At 45.0% G+C, this 16,587-nt stretch overlaps 2 protein-coding genes and 1 pseudogene across 2 annotated transcripts in view; all 3 read right to left on the bottom strand.

Moving 5' to 3' along the window:
* Positions 1-5,602, bottom strand: part of LOC115197025 (leiomodin-2) — a 20,662-nt gene extending 15,060 nt beyond the window's left edge. Inside the window, exons 1-2 of the mRNA XM_029758150.1 lie at positions 5,513-5,602; positions 5,259-5,412 (exon numbers count right to left, since the gene is read on the bottom strand). The gene's annotated coding sequence lies outside the window, so the exon portion shown is untranslated. The remainder of the gene's footprint in view (positions 1-5,258; positions 5,413-5,512) is intronic.
* LOC115197787 (ankyrin repeat and SOCS box protein 15-like) lies at positions 5,509-6,069 on the bottom strand (annotated as a pseudogene).
* Positions 5,570-16,587, bottom strand: LOC115197026 (ankyrin repeat and SOCS box protein 15). The gene is made up of 6 exons (XM_029758151.1): positions 16,502-16,587; positions 14,502-14,603; positions 14,284-14,321; positions 9,118-9,249; positions 8,791-8,948; positions 5,570-5,652 (listed from the first exon to the last, which is right to left on the bottom strand). Exons 2-5 carry the CDS (start codon positions 14,531-14,533, stop codon positions 8,806-8,808), a joined length of 345 nt encoding a protein of 114 aa, XP_029614011.1. The 5' UTR covers positions 14,534-14,603; positions 16,502-16,587; the 3' UTR covers positions 5,570-5,652; positions 8,791-8,805.

Genomic DNA, 16,587 nt, shown 5'->3' with positions numbered 1-16,587 from the left:
GTTTTGAGGCTGGTTGGACATACTGCCAAATTCTCTAAAATGACCTAGAGAAATTAACATTAAATTCGCTGGCAATGATTCTGGTGAGCATTCCTTCAGTCAGCAGGCCAATTGCATTCTCCCTCAAACGTGAGACATCTGTGGCATTGTGTGACAAAACTGCACATTTTAGAGATGCACTTGGGTAATTATCATGCTGTTTAATCAGCTTCTTGATACATTTGAATCAAATGTAAAAGGACATTAAGCAGTAAATATTGTAATATGATATAATACCCTACAGACAGTGATCTAATATCTATGGCAGTTACTACCCAAACAAGACCAGGCAATGTCCAATTTTGAGTAGATTGACCATGAACAGTTCAAGGTCCCATATTCCCCCAGGACATTTCCATGGGTTCCGCAAACTCGTGAGCATAGGTGTATAGCATAAATGCTAATGTTGCCCTCTAGTGGAAGATTACAACATATTGGGAGGACAGTGAAACATCTAAGAAACTCTCAGGAAGACAATTGACTGAAGTATGCTACCTCCTCAATGGCTCCTGTTTTGTATTTTGTATTTTCAATCCATATAAAATCATTTCTGGTGTTAACATGGTATCATTTTTTCACATGGAAGTCAGAGGTCTGCCATTATCAGGTTAGAGTGCATGTTTGTTGTTTGCACTCCAGGCAATATATGGTTATAATTAGAGTTGACCTGCTTTCACTATCTGTCACTGAAGGAATGCAGGTCATTCCACTTCACTCCTGAAGTGTTGTGATGTTCCATGCAGCAATCAACTGGTGTCAGTAATCAGCATTAACCTCAATGTTTTGATAATCCAAATATTTAATTAGATAGCCAACATCTAGACAGGTGTCAGTTTCAGTACTAACAATATAATATAAGTTGTTTTAAAAACAACAGCAACATGGAATGAGTCGTATTGCCATGCATTGAATTCACTGTAAAAGCAAAGACGAACAGTAAATGAAAATAAATAAATTATTGAAAAACGACGTTGCAAAATTTATGTATACTTTTAAGACGAGTTTATGAATACAGATGATTGTTCTCATAGTTAAGTGGTCTAGTCTCTTTATAAATAAAATAAACATACATATTCTTATTCTGGATCCAAGTAAATGCCATCATTTACTATAAGAACCATCATCCCTCCTTCCTTATGTGAACTATTTCATTGTGCCTCACCCTAACTATGAAACACAACAGACTTTCACTTGTCCATACATATAATTTTGCCACACAAATCATTTTCTTTGTAGAATAGGTATTCCTTCAGTCTATTCCTTGTTCTAGCTAGCTAGCTGCAAACGAGTGGCTACTGTTAGCTAATGCCTCTGTCCCAAAGCAAGCACCAGCTAGCCGCGAGCTAGGCCCATATACCAGCTAATTCTAGGGCTAAAATACCTCCTTTGCCAATTGGCCTGGACCCTTTATTGTCAACACGGAGCCCCGTCGATCCATCACGACTGGACTGCCGACGTGATCGCTCGATGTGGTCTCAGCAGGCTATTTTGTTACGATGTCGCCGAAGAACCAGCTACTAGCCCCAACACGCTAACTTTTCAGAACGCTGTGTCCCCTGCTCGCCTAGCGTAGTAGTGACTAGAAAACAGCACCCTGACTCACCTATTGCTGTTCTTTTGACCCTATGATCACTCTGCTACACAGCTATGCCCCCTGGATTGTTTCAATAACACGGTACCTAATTTTGTTTACCTGTCGGCCCCAGCCTCGAACTCGGGTCCTGTATGTACCTAACTGACCCACTCTGCCCATTCATCACCATGTTTCCATTGCTGTCTTAGCTCTCCTGATCAACACCTGTGATTGCTTTATGCCTCTCTCTAATGTCAATATGCCTTGTCTACTCCTGTCTTGGCTAGTTTTTACTGTTTTATTTCACTGTAGAGCCTTCAGTCCCGCTCAAAATGCCTTAGATAGCTCTTTCGTCCCACCCCATACACATGCAGAGACCTCACCTGGCTTAACTTGTCCCTCCAGAGACGAAACCTCTCTCATCGTCACTCAATGCCTAGGTTTACCTCCACTGTACTCACATCCTACCATATCCTTGTCTGTACATTATACCTTGAATCTACTTCTGCTTGTTATAGACCCACCTCAGCCCCCAGCTGTGCCCTGGACACCATACGTGAATTAAATGCCCCCCATTTATCTTTGGAGTTTGTACTGTTAGGTGACCTAAACTGGGATATGCTTAACACCCCGGCCATCCTACAATCTAAGCTAGATGCCCTCAATCTTATACAATTTATCATGGAACCCACCAGGTACAACCCTAAATCCGTAAACATGGGCACCCTCATAGATATCCTCCTGACCAACCTGACCTCTAAATCCACCTCTGCTTTCTTCAACCAGGATCTCAGCGATCACTGCCTCATTGCCTGCATCCGTAATGGGTCCACGGTCAAATCACCCCTCATCACTGTCAAACACTCCCTAAAACACTTCAGCGAGCAGGCCTTTCTAATCGACCTGGCCCGGGTATCCTGGAAGGATATTGACCTCATTCCATCAGTAGAGGATGCCTGGTTATTCTTTAAAAATGCTTTCCTCACCATCTTAAATAAGCATGCCCCATTCAATTTTTTTTAAACTAAGAACAAATATAGCCCTTGGTTCACTCCAGACCTGACTGCCCTTGACCAGCACAAAAACATCCTGTGGCATACTGCATTAGCATCGAACAGCCCCCGCGATATGCAACTTTTCAGGGAAGTTAGGAAAACAGGCAGTTAGGAAAACAAAGGCTAGTTTTTTCAAACAGAAATGTGCATCCTGTAGCACAAACTCCAAAACGTTCTGGGACACTGTAAAGTCCATGGAGAATAAGAGCACCTCCTCCCTGCTGCCCACTGCACTGAGGCTAGAAAACACTGTCATCACCAATAAATCTACGATAATCGAGAATTTCAATAAGCATTTTTCTACAGCTGGCCATGCTTTCCACCTGGCTACCCCTACCCCGGTCAACAGCTCTGCACCCCCCACAGCAACTTGCCCAAGCCTCCCCCATTTCTCCTTCACCCAAATCCAGATAGCTGATATTCTGAAAGAGCTACAAAATCTGGACCCTACAAATCAGCTAGGCTAGACAATCTGGACCCTCTCTTTCTAAAATTATCCGCCACAATTGTTGCAACCCCTATTACTAGCCTGTTCAACCTCTCTTTCGTATCATCTGAGATCCCTAAAGATTGGAAAACTGCTGCGGTCATCCCCCTCTTCAAAGTGGGTGACACTCTAGACCCAAACTGTTACAGACCTATATCTATCCTACCCTGCCTTTCTAAAGTCACCGGAAGCAAAGTTAACAAACAGATTACCAACCATTTCGAATCCCACTGTACCTTCTCCGCTATGCAATCTGGTTTCCGAGCTGGTCATGGGTGCACCTCAGCCACGCTCAAGGTCCTAAACGATATCATAACCGCCATCGATAAAAGACAATACTGTGCAGCCGTATTCATCGACCTGGCCAAGATTTTCGACTCTGTCAATCACCGCATTCTTATCGGCAGACTCAACAGCCTTGGTTTCTCAAATGACTGCCTTACCTGGTCCACCAACTACTTCTCAGGTAGAGTTCAGTGTGTCAAATCGGAGGGCCTGTTGTCCGGACCTCTGGCAGTCTCTATGGGGGTGCCCAAAGGTTTAATTCTCGGGCCGACTATTTTCTCTGTATGCATCAATGATGTCGCTCTTGCTGCTGGTGATTCTCTGATCTAACTCTACGCAGACGACACCATTCTGTATACTTCTGACTCATCTTTGCACACTGTGTTAACAAACCTCCAGATGAGCTTCAATGCTGTAAAACACTCCATCCGTGGCCTCCAACTGCTCTTAAATGCAAGCAAAACTAAATGCATGTTCTTCAACCGATCGCTGCCCGCACCCGCACGTCTGGCATCACTACTCTAGACTGTTCTGACTTAGAATATGTGGACAACTACAAATACCAAGGTGTCTGGTTAGACTGTAAACTCTCATTCCAGACCCACATTAAGCATCTCCAATCCAAAATTAAATCTAGAATCGTCTTCCTATTTCGCAACAAAGCATCCTTCACTCATGCTGCCAAACATGCCCTTGTAAAACTGACTATCCTACCGATCCTTGACTTCGGCAATGTAATTTACAAAATAGCCTCTGACACTCTTCTCAGCAAATTGGATGTAGTGTATCACAGTGCCATCCGTTTTTTCACCAATGCCCCATATACTACCCACCACTGCGACCTGTATTTTCTCGTTGGCTGCCCCTCACTTCATATTCGTCGCCAAACCCACTGGCTCCAGGTCATCTATAAGTCTTAGCTGGGTAAAGCCCCGCCTTATCTCAGCTCACTGGTCACCATAGCAGCACCCACCTGTAGCACGCGCTCCAGCAGGTATATTTCACTGGTCACCCCCAAAGCCAACTCCTCCTTTGGCCGCCTTTCAGTTCTCTGCTGCCAATGACTGGAACAAATTGTAAACATCACTGAAGCTGGAGACTTATATGTCCCTCACTAACTTTAAGCATCAGCTGTCAGAGCAGCTTACCGATCATTGCACCTGTACATAGCCCATCTGTAAATAGCCCACACAACTACCTCATCCCCATGTTGTTATTCTTTTTTTTGTGCCATTTTTCACCCCAGTATCTTTACTTGCACATTCATCTTCTGCACATCTATCACTCCAGTGTTAATTGCTACATTTTAAATATTTTGCCACTATGGCCTATTTATTGCCTTACCTCCCTAATCTTACTACATTTACACACACTGTATGTAGACATTTCCATTGTGTTATTGACTGTATGTTTGTTTATCCCATGTGTAACTCTGTGTTGTTTGTGTCGCACTGCTTTGCTTTATCTTGGCCAGGTCGCAGTTGTAAATGAGAACTTGTTCTCAACTGGCCTACCTGGTTAAATAAAGGTGAAATTTATTTAAAGGTGAATTTATTAAAGTCTGGGTGGGAAGGGGGCGGAGTCCCTGATGTTTGGATCCTCCAGTCTTTTTGAGTCATCTGTTTCCTGATCACCAGTCTGCACAGATGTGTCAGTGAACGGGGTTTCGCTTGGTCAGAGAAGTAAGACAGAAGAGAGGTTTCAGGTTCAGGAGCAAAGGTAGTTTGGGTTTTTAGTGGGCCATGTCCCCTACTCATGGCCATTGCATTGCCTAAACATTTATCTTGTTTTTTCCTTTAAATTTGATCAAACTACCCACCTAATATGCAGCTGATCTAAGGCCACTCTTTGTGCTTATCCAGGATCTGTCTCAGCTTTGGACAGAGAGGCACGTGACTGACGTAGTCCAGAAGGATCCACACTGCTCTCCCAGCCAAGTGCACCAGCCAGGAAACTCTGATGAAATTACAGAACTGGATGACAGGGATGACAAAAGAGATTTGTTAGGGCATTTATTACAATCGTTAATATGTGGATTTTATGAGAGATTCTGGATTTAAAATGATAACTCACAGAAACTTTTCTTGATAATTGGAATCAGTCTGGTCCCTCAGGTCATCCTAGGTGCTGTCATGGGTACAGCAGAAACATTTATCTGCGTCATAGCCATTGTTGAGCAGCAGACGCATCATCATCTCGTCCCGCAGGCAGTACTGCAGAGCCGGTGGAAACACAGTGTCACCCACCACGGAAAAGTAACAATTGATGTCTGCCTGTCTGGCCAAAAGCAGCTTCACAATCTCGTACTGCCCATCTCTCACCGCCCCCAGGAGGCAGAATAGAGCGGCCAGGTCAGTTTTGTCTCCTGTGTTCAGCAGCATTTCAGTGCAGGTCACGTCTCCATTAGAGACAGTAAAGTACAATGCACTTTTTCTCATGTCTCTGTAGTCTTCAGAGATGTGAAAGTCTAGGAGAGAGTTGACATCAAAGCTCTTTTCCACGAGTAGCTCCAGGCATTGTACATGGACTCCGTCGGCTGCAGAGTGAACGGAACTCTGGCCTGAAAGTCTGATTGCCCTTCTATCAGAATAAAAATTATCAGTGACCTGATAGAGAAAAGTTAACTCTGATCAGTGAAGTAGTTTTCCTTCGAACTACATTCTGCTCTTCTTTATTTTAAAGATAAACAATGGACTCTAGCAGAGGAGCCTGGTAGGGGGAGCCATAGGAGGACAGGCTCATTGTTATGGCTGGAATGGAATAAACGTGGTTTCCATATGTTTGATGTGTTTGATACTGTTCCATTTATACCATTCCAGCCATAACAATGAGCCTGTCCTCCTATAGCTCCTCCCACCATCCTCCTTAGAGAACTCACAGGTTGTACTCAGAGGTAATGGCCCTCATATGCTGTTCGATGAATGGGTAGCTCTGAGCACAGGCTAGGTACATTAGGGTTGGCTCCATGTCGCAGAAGGAAATCTATACAGTCTGGATTCCCAGATTGTGCAGCATCATACAGCATGCTGTCCCCATTGGGCACCGGTGCATTCACATTGCCACCTAGTTGTAGGGAGAGGAAATCCAGCTTCTGCTTATTGTCATTTCTCAGAGAATTTTTATGTATTTTTTTATTTCACCTTTATTTAACCAGGTAGGCCAAGTTCTCATTTACAACTGCGACCTGGCCAAGATAAAGCAAAGCAGTGCGACACAAACAACACAGAGTTACGCATGGGATAAACAAACGTACAGTCAATAACACAATAGAAAAGTCTATATACAGTGTGTGCAAATGTAGTACGATTAGGGAGGTAAAAATAGGCCATAGTGGCGAGATTTAGCAATTAAACACTGGAGTAATAGATGTGCAGAAGATGAATGTTCAAGTAGAGATACTGGGGTGCAAAGGAGCAAAAAATAAATAACAATATGGGAATGAGGTAGTTGGGTGGGCTATTTACAGATGGGCTATGTACAGGTGCAATGATCAGTAAGCTGCTCTGGCAGCTGATGCTTAAATTTAGTGAGGGAGATATAAGACTCCAGCTTCAGCGATTTTTGCAATTCGTTCCAGTCATTGGCAGCAGAGAACTGGAAGGAAAGGCAGCCAAAGGAGGAGTTGGCTTTGGGGATAACCAGTGAAATATACATGCTGGAGCGCCTGCTACAGGTGGGTGCTGCTATGGTGACCAGTGAGCTGAGATAAGGCGGGGCTTTACCTAGCAAAGACTTATAGATGACCTGGAGCCAGTGGGTTTGACAATGAATATGAAACGAGGGCCAGCCAACAAGTGCATACAGGTCGCAGTAGTGGGTAGTATACGGGGCTTGGTGACAAAACGGATGGCACTGTGATAGACCACATCCAATTTTCTGAGTACAGTGTTGGAGGCTATTTTGTAAATGACATCGCCGAAGTCAAGGATTGGTAGGATAGGTAGGATAGATACAATGGGAGAATCTCAATTGCATTTCCTTAATTTGTCGGGTCCTCTCTCCACGCCTCCTCAAAACCCATTGGATTGTCACGACTCCTGCCGAGGGTGACTCCTCTCCCTGTTCGGGGAACACGATAGCAAACGCTCTTGTTTCCTGTGCCTGACTCCACACCCACTACATCAAGCGTTACATGGATGAAAAGGTCAGATGTCCCTCCCGTCATCTGTCCAATGGGTTTTGAGAAGGCGAGGAGAGAGGACATGAGAAATCAAGGAAATTCAATTGAGATTCTCACGATGTCCCAAATCACACCTTACCCCATAGTCATTTGGCAGCGTTGACACAATTAACCCAATTCTGATATTCTTTCCACTAACTGGTCTTTTAACCAATCACATCAGATCTTTTCACATCAGATCTTTTTTAAGCATATCTGATTGATCAAAATACCAATTAGTGAAAAAAAGACCAGAATTGGGCTGCTTGTCTAAATGCAGTGTCCGATGGGTTTGGGCAGAGCCATATATTAAGAGATTTCGGCCAGGTTTTTAGAGCGGATTCCATGTTAGCGCCTTTATTCTCAAAATGTTGATGACATAACAATACGAGAGTGCCTCCAACAATTCTCTATGAAATGACCCGCTGTAAACAAGCAGAACAGAGCAGCGGATTTCAGATACGTTTTTATTGATTAGCATTTGGGATAATGTGTATCCAAGTCGGTCCTGTGTTGTGGTGTTAATAAATTGCATATCTGCTTTCACTGGACATCTTCATAGGTTTTGAAAATTATCAGAAATAAACGGCACAAAGCGGAAGCATCAATTATCACCTAGCAACGACTATGGAGGAGAAAGTGGCGCTCTCGTAACATTCAGACAGAAACCGCATTGGCCTAACTCTCTATATAGATATGACTCTTATATATATATATCTGACTCTGGGTTTGGGTTGTTTTATGTAACATGTTCAAAGTTATATCAAGCTCTAGCCTATCAGAGGGCAAACTGGAGCTATCGTGCTTTTACCTACTCACCACTGTAAATAAGGATCTCTAGAACCTCTGAGTGGGCGTGCTCTGCTGCAATGGCATTGGAGTCACGCCGTCTTGATCAATCTCAGAGACCTGACCTCCATGTTCAAACAACAGCTCCATGATATGAGAGTAGCCTAACTTTGCCGCCTCGTGCAGGGCAGTCGACTGCTTCAGACAGACCTGCTCCACACAGGCTCCTCTCGTGATCAAGGCAGATGCCATTTCATACAACCCAAGTCTAACAGCTGACCGGGAGAAATCACAACAACTGTTGAATATCAGGGGAACAATATGGTTGGAGTCATTTCAACAATAATACTTGTTGTGACAACAAGGATGCCAAGGACACAGACTTTATACCTTTCACTATTACCTGCAGTAGAGGGGATTATTTCTTGCTGTTGGTGTTATGGGGAGACGCTCCATGTTCAAGTATCATCTTCACATTGTCCACCAGACCAGCCATAGCTGCTGGAGTTAGCAGTGTTTCTCCCTCCATTGTCTTCTCCTCCAGGGACAACCTAAAAGACGCTGTTGGACACAACCCAAGAGATCAGGAACCAGTTCTAGCATGTCCAACAAGACAAGTCATGTCGCCTATGAATCAGTAAATATCCACATCCATGCCAGCAGATTTATGGGATATGCAGTATGAGTCCAGATATGCAGCCCATGATGTAATTGCTCCGTAATAGCCTACCACACAACACTATCTCCAGCATCTTCACCAGAGGTTGGACAGCTGCCTTGTGCAGAGGGTACCAGCCCCTGTCATCTGCCTCACTGAAGCCTTCTTGAAATTCTGACAGCTCTTGGAGGGCGAGTATGTCACCTGGGTGGAGAATGTACCAGAAAGAATGATGACTTTTCACAGGAGCATTAGTGTCTGATGATGAAGTATCAGCCATTCAATATCAGTCCACAGTTTCCTAGCAGTTTTCTGTTGTCAAGTAATTGGACATGATTCATCTAAGCTACATAAAATGGTGTCGAGCTGGCCCAGCCCCCAAAATAGTAGTGGAGGTGATGATGACACTCTCTCTCACCCTCTCTCTCCCATGACCAATGGGCCATGGCACAAGCCAAGGGTTCCTTGTCTCTCTCTCCCTCTCTGATCATGCCCAGATTATGAATGCTTTGTTAATGTCAGTAATGCATTGTAACTTATGTTCATGTCTTGTATAATGTAATCATTAATTTTACAATGATATGAGATACTTGCATTTAGTATTCAATTCTCAGATATTTCTTGATAGCCTATTAATGTAAGTCATCAATAGTCTTGCTTGCATATTGCAAAATCATCATTATGGAGTCAGATAATCAGTTTAATAGGCTTTGTCATTATTAATTACATAGCCCACATGCGACCCGTGATAAGACTATGTATAACATAATATAAATTCATCAAAAAAAGAAACGTCCTCTCACTGTCAACTGCGTTTATTTTCAGCAAACTTAACATGTGTAAATATTTGTATGAACATGACAAGATTCAACAACTGAGACATAAACTGAACAAGTTCCACAGACATGTGACTACCAGAAATGGAATAATGTGTCCCTGAACAAAGGGGGGGTCACAATCAAAAGTAACAGACAGTACCAGCTGCATTAAGTACTGCAGTGCATCTCCTCCTCATGGACTGCACCAGATTTGCCAGTTCTTGCTGTGAGATGGTACCCCACTCTTCCACCAAGGCACCTACAAGTTCCCGGACATTTCTGGGGGGGAATGGCCCTAGCCCTCACCCTCCGATCCAACAGGTCCCAGACGTGCTCAATGGGATTGAGATCCGGGCTCTTCGCTGGCCATGGCAGAACACTGATATTCCTGTCTTGCAGGAAATCACGCACAGAACGAGCAGTATGGCTGGGGGCTTTGTCATGATGGAGGGTCATGTCAGGATGAGCCTGCAGGAAGGGTACCACATGAGGGAGAAGGATGTCTTCCCTGTAATGCACAGCGTTGAGATTGTTTTGCAATGACAACAAGCTCAGTCCAATGATGCTGTGACACATCACCCCAGACCATGACGGACCCTCCGCCTCCAAATCGATCCCCCTCCAGAGTACAGGCCTCGGTGTAACGCTCATTCCTTCGACGATAAACCGACCATCACCCCTGGTGAGACAAAACCGCGACTCGTCAGTGAAGAGCACTTTTTGCCAGTCCTGTCTGGTCCAGCGACGGTGGGTTTGTGCCCATAGGCGACGTTGTTGCCGGTGATGTCTGGTGAGGACCTGCCTTACAACAGGCCTACAATCCCTCAGCCCAGCCTCTCTCAGACTATTGCGGACAGTCTGAGTACTGATGGAGGGATTGTGCGTTCCTGGTTTAACTCGGGCAGTTGTTGTTGCCATCCTGTACCTGTCCCACAGCTGTGATGTTAGGATGTATTGATCCTGTGCAGGTATTGTTACATGTGACCCTGGGCATCTTTCTTTTGGTGTTTTTCAGAGTCAGTAGAAAGGCCTCTTTAGTGTCCTAAGTATTCATAACTGTGACCTTAATTGCCTGTTAGTGTCTTAAATGACCGTTCCACAGGTGCATGTTCATTATTTGTTCATGGTTCATTGTACAAGCATGGTAAACAGTGTTTAAACCCTTTACAATGAAGATCTGTGAAGTAATTTTTTTTTAACGAATTATCTTTGAAAGACAGGGTCCTGAAAAAGGGTTGTTTCTTTTCTTGCTGAGTTTATGACAAATATTATTTCACTACAATGGAACAAGTGGGCTTGATGCAGTTTCATTGCAAAGTTTTTTTGAGTGCAGTACATCAGCAGTGTGAGATACAACACCACGGTTTGCTTTGCTTGGTCTGTGCATTCATTTAGTGGGCAACTAGACAACCCCTGCCTCCAATTGAGAGTCCACACCCCAATTAACTAAACACAGAAACAGACTAACTAGAAAGAACATAGAAATAGACTAACATAGAGCAGTGACCAAAAAACCCGGAAATAATAAATCAAACACCCTACTACATAAACCATCACCCGAAACACATAAACAAAATACCCTCTGCCACGTCCTGACCAAACTACAATAGCAAATAATCGTATTACTGGTCAGGACGTGACAGTACCCCCCCCCTAAAGGTGCAGACCCCGGATGCACCTCATAAATAAACAAAAAAACAACAAAAAGAAAAATTCCCCCTAAACTAAAGGGAGGGAAGGGAGGGTGGCTGCCGTCAACGACGGCACCTGTGCTACACCCCCCCTCCCCAACCCACCTATACCGGAGGTGGTTCTGGCTCCGGCCTACTGTCCTCCAGAATGCAGACAGACTTGATCAGTTTCGGGCCGTAGGCAGACTCCCCTCGTTCCGGATCGTTCGGCAGACCTCTTCCGTTCCATACTGAAGGCAGACTCATTTCATATACAATTAATCATATCTAGTTCCGAATCGTCAGAATTACTCAGTTCCGGGTTGCTGATAGACTCCCTTGGTTCCGGGTCATAGGCAGACTCCCTTGGTTCCGAGTCATAGGCAGACTCCCTCGGTTCCGGGTCGCAGGCAGGCTCCCTCGGTTCCGGGTCGCAGGCAGGCTCCCTCGGTTCCGGGTCGCAGGCAGGCTCCCTCGGTTCCGGGTCGCAGGCAGGCTCCCTCGGTTCCGGGTCGCAGGCAGGCTCCCTCGGTTCCGGATCGCAGGCAGGCTCCCTCGGTTCCGGACTAGACACTGTTGCCGGATACTCTGGACCGCACACTGGTGCCGGATACTCTGGACCGCACACTGGTGCCGGATAATCTGGACCGCACACTGGTGCCGGATACTCTGGACCGCACACTGGTGCCGGATACTCTCGAGGCTGGGCTGACGCACTGGAAGCCTGATGCGTGGTACTGGTACTGGATGTGCCAGTCTGGGGACATGCACCTCAGGGCTAGTGCGGGGAGCGGGAACAGGCCGAGTCGGACTGGGTTGACGCACTAGAAGCCTGATGCGTGGTGCTGGTACTGGAGGTATCAGCCTGGGAACACGCACCTCAGGGCTAGTGCGGGGAGCGGGAACAGGCCGAGTCGGACTGGGTTGACGCACTAGAAGCCTGATGCGTGGTGCTGGTACTGGAGGTATCAGCCTGGGAACACGCACCTCAGGGCTAGTGCGGGGAGCGGGAACAGGACGAGTCGAACTGGGCTGACGCACTGGACCGTAGAGGCGTACTGGCGGTCTCGAGCGCAGAACTGGCATCGCTCTAACTGCTGGATGCCCACTTCCTCCTGGAAAATGCGGGGCGCTGGTTTTGCGCGTACCGGCCTAAAAATACTTGGCCTCGCCACAGTACCCATTACCCCGAAGCACGGGCCATGTCCATTCAGTGGTTGCCCAGAAAAGGTACGGGGATTTGGCCTGGGGCTTAAACCTCGCCCAGCCAAACTACCCATGTGCCCCCCCCAAAAAAATGATTGGGGCTGCCTCTCGTGCTTAAACGCCAGTCGTGTTCACCGGTAGCGTTCCCGATCCTCACCAGACTTCCTCCATGGGCCCTCTCCGGCCAGAATCTGCTCCCACGTCCATTTCTCCCGCCAGTCCATATTGAATTCCCCTTGCTACTTACTCCGTTGCTTGGTCCATTTGTGGTGGGAGGTTCTGTCACAATTGTCGTCTGGAAAGGACCAAAATGCAGCGGATTGTATACTCATCTTCTTTTAATAGGAGAAAGAAGGAAAACCAAACAAACACGTATACAAAAATCACAAAAATTATGAACGACGAAATACAGTCTTGTCAGGCATAGACAGCTAAACAAGCACAACCTAATATATAGGACTCTCAATCAAAGGCAACTAGACAACCCCTGCCTCCAATTGAGAGTCCACGCCCCAATTAACTAAACATAGAAACAGACTAACTAGAAAGAACATAGAAATAGACTAACATAGAGCAGTGACCAAAAAACCCGGAAATAATAAATCAAACACCCTACTACATAAACCATCACCCCGAAACACATAAACAAAAAACCCTCTGCCACGTCCTGACCAAACTACAATAGCAAATAATTACTGGTCAGGACGTGACAGCAAGTCAGTTAAGAACAAATTCTTATTTAACCTTTATTTAACTGGGCAAGTCAGTTAAGAACAAATTCTTATTTACAATAAATAAAAAATAAATAAAATAAAAATGTACAATGACAACCTACCCCAGCCAAACCTTAACCTGGATGATGCTGGGCCAATTGTGCGCTGCCCTATGAGACTCCCAATTACGGCCGGTTGTGATACAGCCTGGATTCGAACCAGGGTCTGTTGTGGCGCCTCTAGCACTGAGATGCAGTGCCTTAGACCGAGGGCATGTAGGTGATAGACTTATCTGGCTTATATGATTATGATGGTCATAATACTTTTTGACAGTGTCATAAAGTGTATTTTCTTTGTCTAAGTAAAGTGACACAGGATGGTCATAATGCTTCTTGACAGTGTCATAAAGTGCATTTTCTACAAGTTATGTAAAATATGATGGAAAAAACATGACTGTAAATAATTAATTTCAACAACCACAAATGACTTAGGAAACAAACTTTCAAACAAAAGGAAACTACTTGGCAGGGAAAAAACACATTTGAATAATAATAAATATAGGTTTTCACACTCTTAAGTAGGTGTCATAATCAGCCATAAAATAACGCAATATATGTCACAACAGGTGTAAACATATTGGTCATGACAGTGTTATAACCATATTATGACAGGTTATAACAATTTGTTAGCTGTTATGACATATTATGACATGGTTGTGACCATGTCATAATGTGTTGTTGCTGGGTGTCAAGTCAAGTAAAGTGTTACCCATAAAACCCTGAATGTGAAAATGACAATCTCAGTAATCAGACAGAGTGACAATGCATTTACCTCGATCAATAGCCTTTAGGATCTTCAGATGTTCATCACTGAGAATATTGAAACAGAGGAGATCATGTTCAGACAGTGTTCCAAAATAATTTAAGTAAGCATAATATTAATAAAAGTGTTCATGTCATTTTGATCTCAACAATGACAGCATATAGCAAAATGCAAAAGTAGCCTAGGACATGTAGTATTTTCAGAAGTGTATTCGTATCATGCATTACCTCTCTAAAGATGATAATAATATTTGGGGCATGACTCTTGAATGCTCATCTGAATAGCGTAATCAAGCAGTCGATCTTCGTCCATGTCGTCAGGATCCATAGCTTCAGAGGAAATAGCAATGTTAGCATGTGGCCTACTATCAAATCAAATCAAAATCAAATCAAATGTATTTATATAGCCCTTCGTACATCAGCTGAAATCTCAAAGTGCTGTACAGAAACCCAGCCTAAAACCCCAAACAGCAAGCAATGCATGTGAAAGAAGCACGGTGGCTGGGAAAAACTCCCTAGGAAAAACTCCTGAGAAAGGCCAAAAACCTAGGAAGAAACCTAGAGAGGAACCAGGCTATGAGGGGTGGCCAGTCCTCTTCTGGCTGTGCCGGGTGGATATTATAACAGAACATGGTCAAGATGTTAAAATGTTCGTAAATGACCAGCATGGTCAAATAATAATAATCATAGTAATTGTCGAGGGTGCAACAAGCACGTCCGGTGAACAGGTCAGGGTTCCGTAGCCGCAGGCAGAACAGTTGAAACTGGAGCAGCAGCATGGCCAGGTGGACTGGGGACAGCAAGGAGTCATCATGCCAGGTAGTCCTAGGGCTCAGGTCCTCCGAGAGAAAGAAAGAAAGAAAGAAAGAGAGAATTAGAGAGAGCATATTTACATTCACACAGGACACCGGATAAGACAAGAGAATACTCCAGATGTAACAGACTGACCCTAGCCCCCCGACACATAAACTACTGCAGCATAAATACTGGAGGCTGAGACAGGAGGGATCAGAAGACACTGTGGCCCCATCCGATGATACCCCCGGACAGGGCCAAACAGGCAGGATATAACCCCACCCACTTTGCCAAAGCACAGCCCCCACACCACTAGAGGGATATCTACAACCACCAACTTACCGTCCGAAGACAAGGCCGAGTATAGCCCACAAAGATGTCCGCCACGGCACAACCCAAGGGGGGGCGCCAACCCAGACAGGAAGACCACGTCAGTGGCTCAACCTACTCAAGTGACGCACCCCTCCCATGGACGGCATGGAAGAACACCAGTAAGTCAGTGACTCAGCCCCTGTAAAAGGGTTAGAGGCAGAGAATCCCAGTGGGAAGAGGGGAACCGACAAGGCAGAGACAGCAAGGGCGGTTCGTTGCTCCAGCCTTTCCGTTCACCTTCACACTCCTGGGCCAGACTATACTTAATCATAGGACCTACTGAAGAGATAAGTCTTCAGTAAAGACTTAAAGGTTGAGACTGAGTCTGCGTCTCTCACATGGGTAGGCAGACCATTCCATAAAAATGGAGCTCTATAGGAGAAAGCCCTACCTCCAGCCGTTTGCTTAGAAATTCTAGGGACAATTAGGAGGCCTGCGTCTTGTGACCGTAGCGTACGTGTAGGTATGTACGGCAGGACCAAATCGGAAAGATAGGTAGGAGCAAGCCCATGTAATGCTTTGTAGGTTAGCAGTAAAACCTTGAAATCAGCCCTTGCCTTAACAGGAAGCCAGTGTAGGGAAGCTAGCACTGGAGTAATATGATCAAATTTTTTGGTTCTAGTCAGGATTCTAGCAGCCGTATTTAGCACTAACTGAAGTTTGTTTAGTGCTTTATCCGGGTAGCCGGAAAGTAGAGCATTGCAGTAGTCGAGCCTAGAAGTAACAAAAGCATGGATTAATTTTTCTGCGTCATTTTTGGACAGAAAGTTTCTGATTTTTGCAATGTTACGTAGATGGAAAAAAGCTGTCCTTGAAGCAGTCTTGATATGTTCTTCAAAAGAGAGATCAGGGTCCAGAGTAACGCCGAGGTCCTTCACAGTTTTATTTGAGACGACTGTACAACCATCCAGATTAATTGTCAGATTCAACAGAAGATCTATCACCTTGCTCCCGACCTTTAGGTGTGCAAAGGTAACTGACTCCAGAAACATCTAAACAAAATTTTCAGTTTTATTAGATATATATTCCTATTCACCAGTCAGGCAGATTTCAGTTCTCACCTGTGAAGTCTAGTTCTGTTGAAATCATGGGTCCCACCCGGTCCAGACAGAGAGATTGTAGAGTGTAATTTGTGCCCTGCCTGAAC

Source organism: Salmo trutta, chromosome 7 (assembly GCF_901001165.1).
Source record: "Salmo trutta chromosome 7, fSalTru1.1, whole genome shotgun sequence".
Classification (NCBI taxonomy): domain Eukaryota; kingdom Metazoa; phylum Chordata; class Actinopteri; order Salmoniformes; family Salmonidae; genus Salmo; species Salmo trutta.
This window is presented reverse-complemented; position numbering and strand designations above follow the sequence as displayed.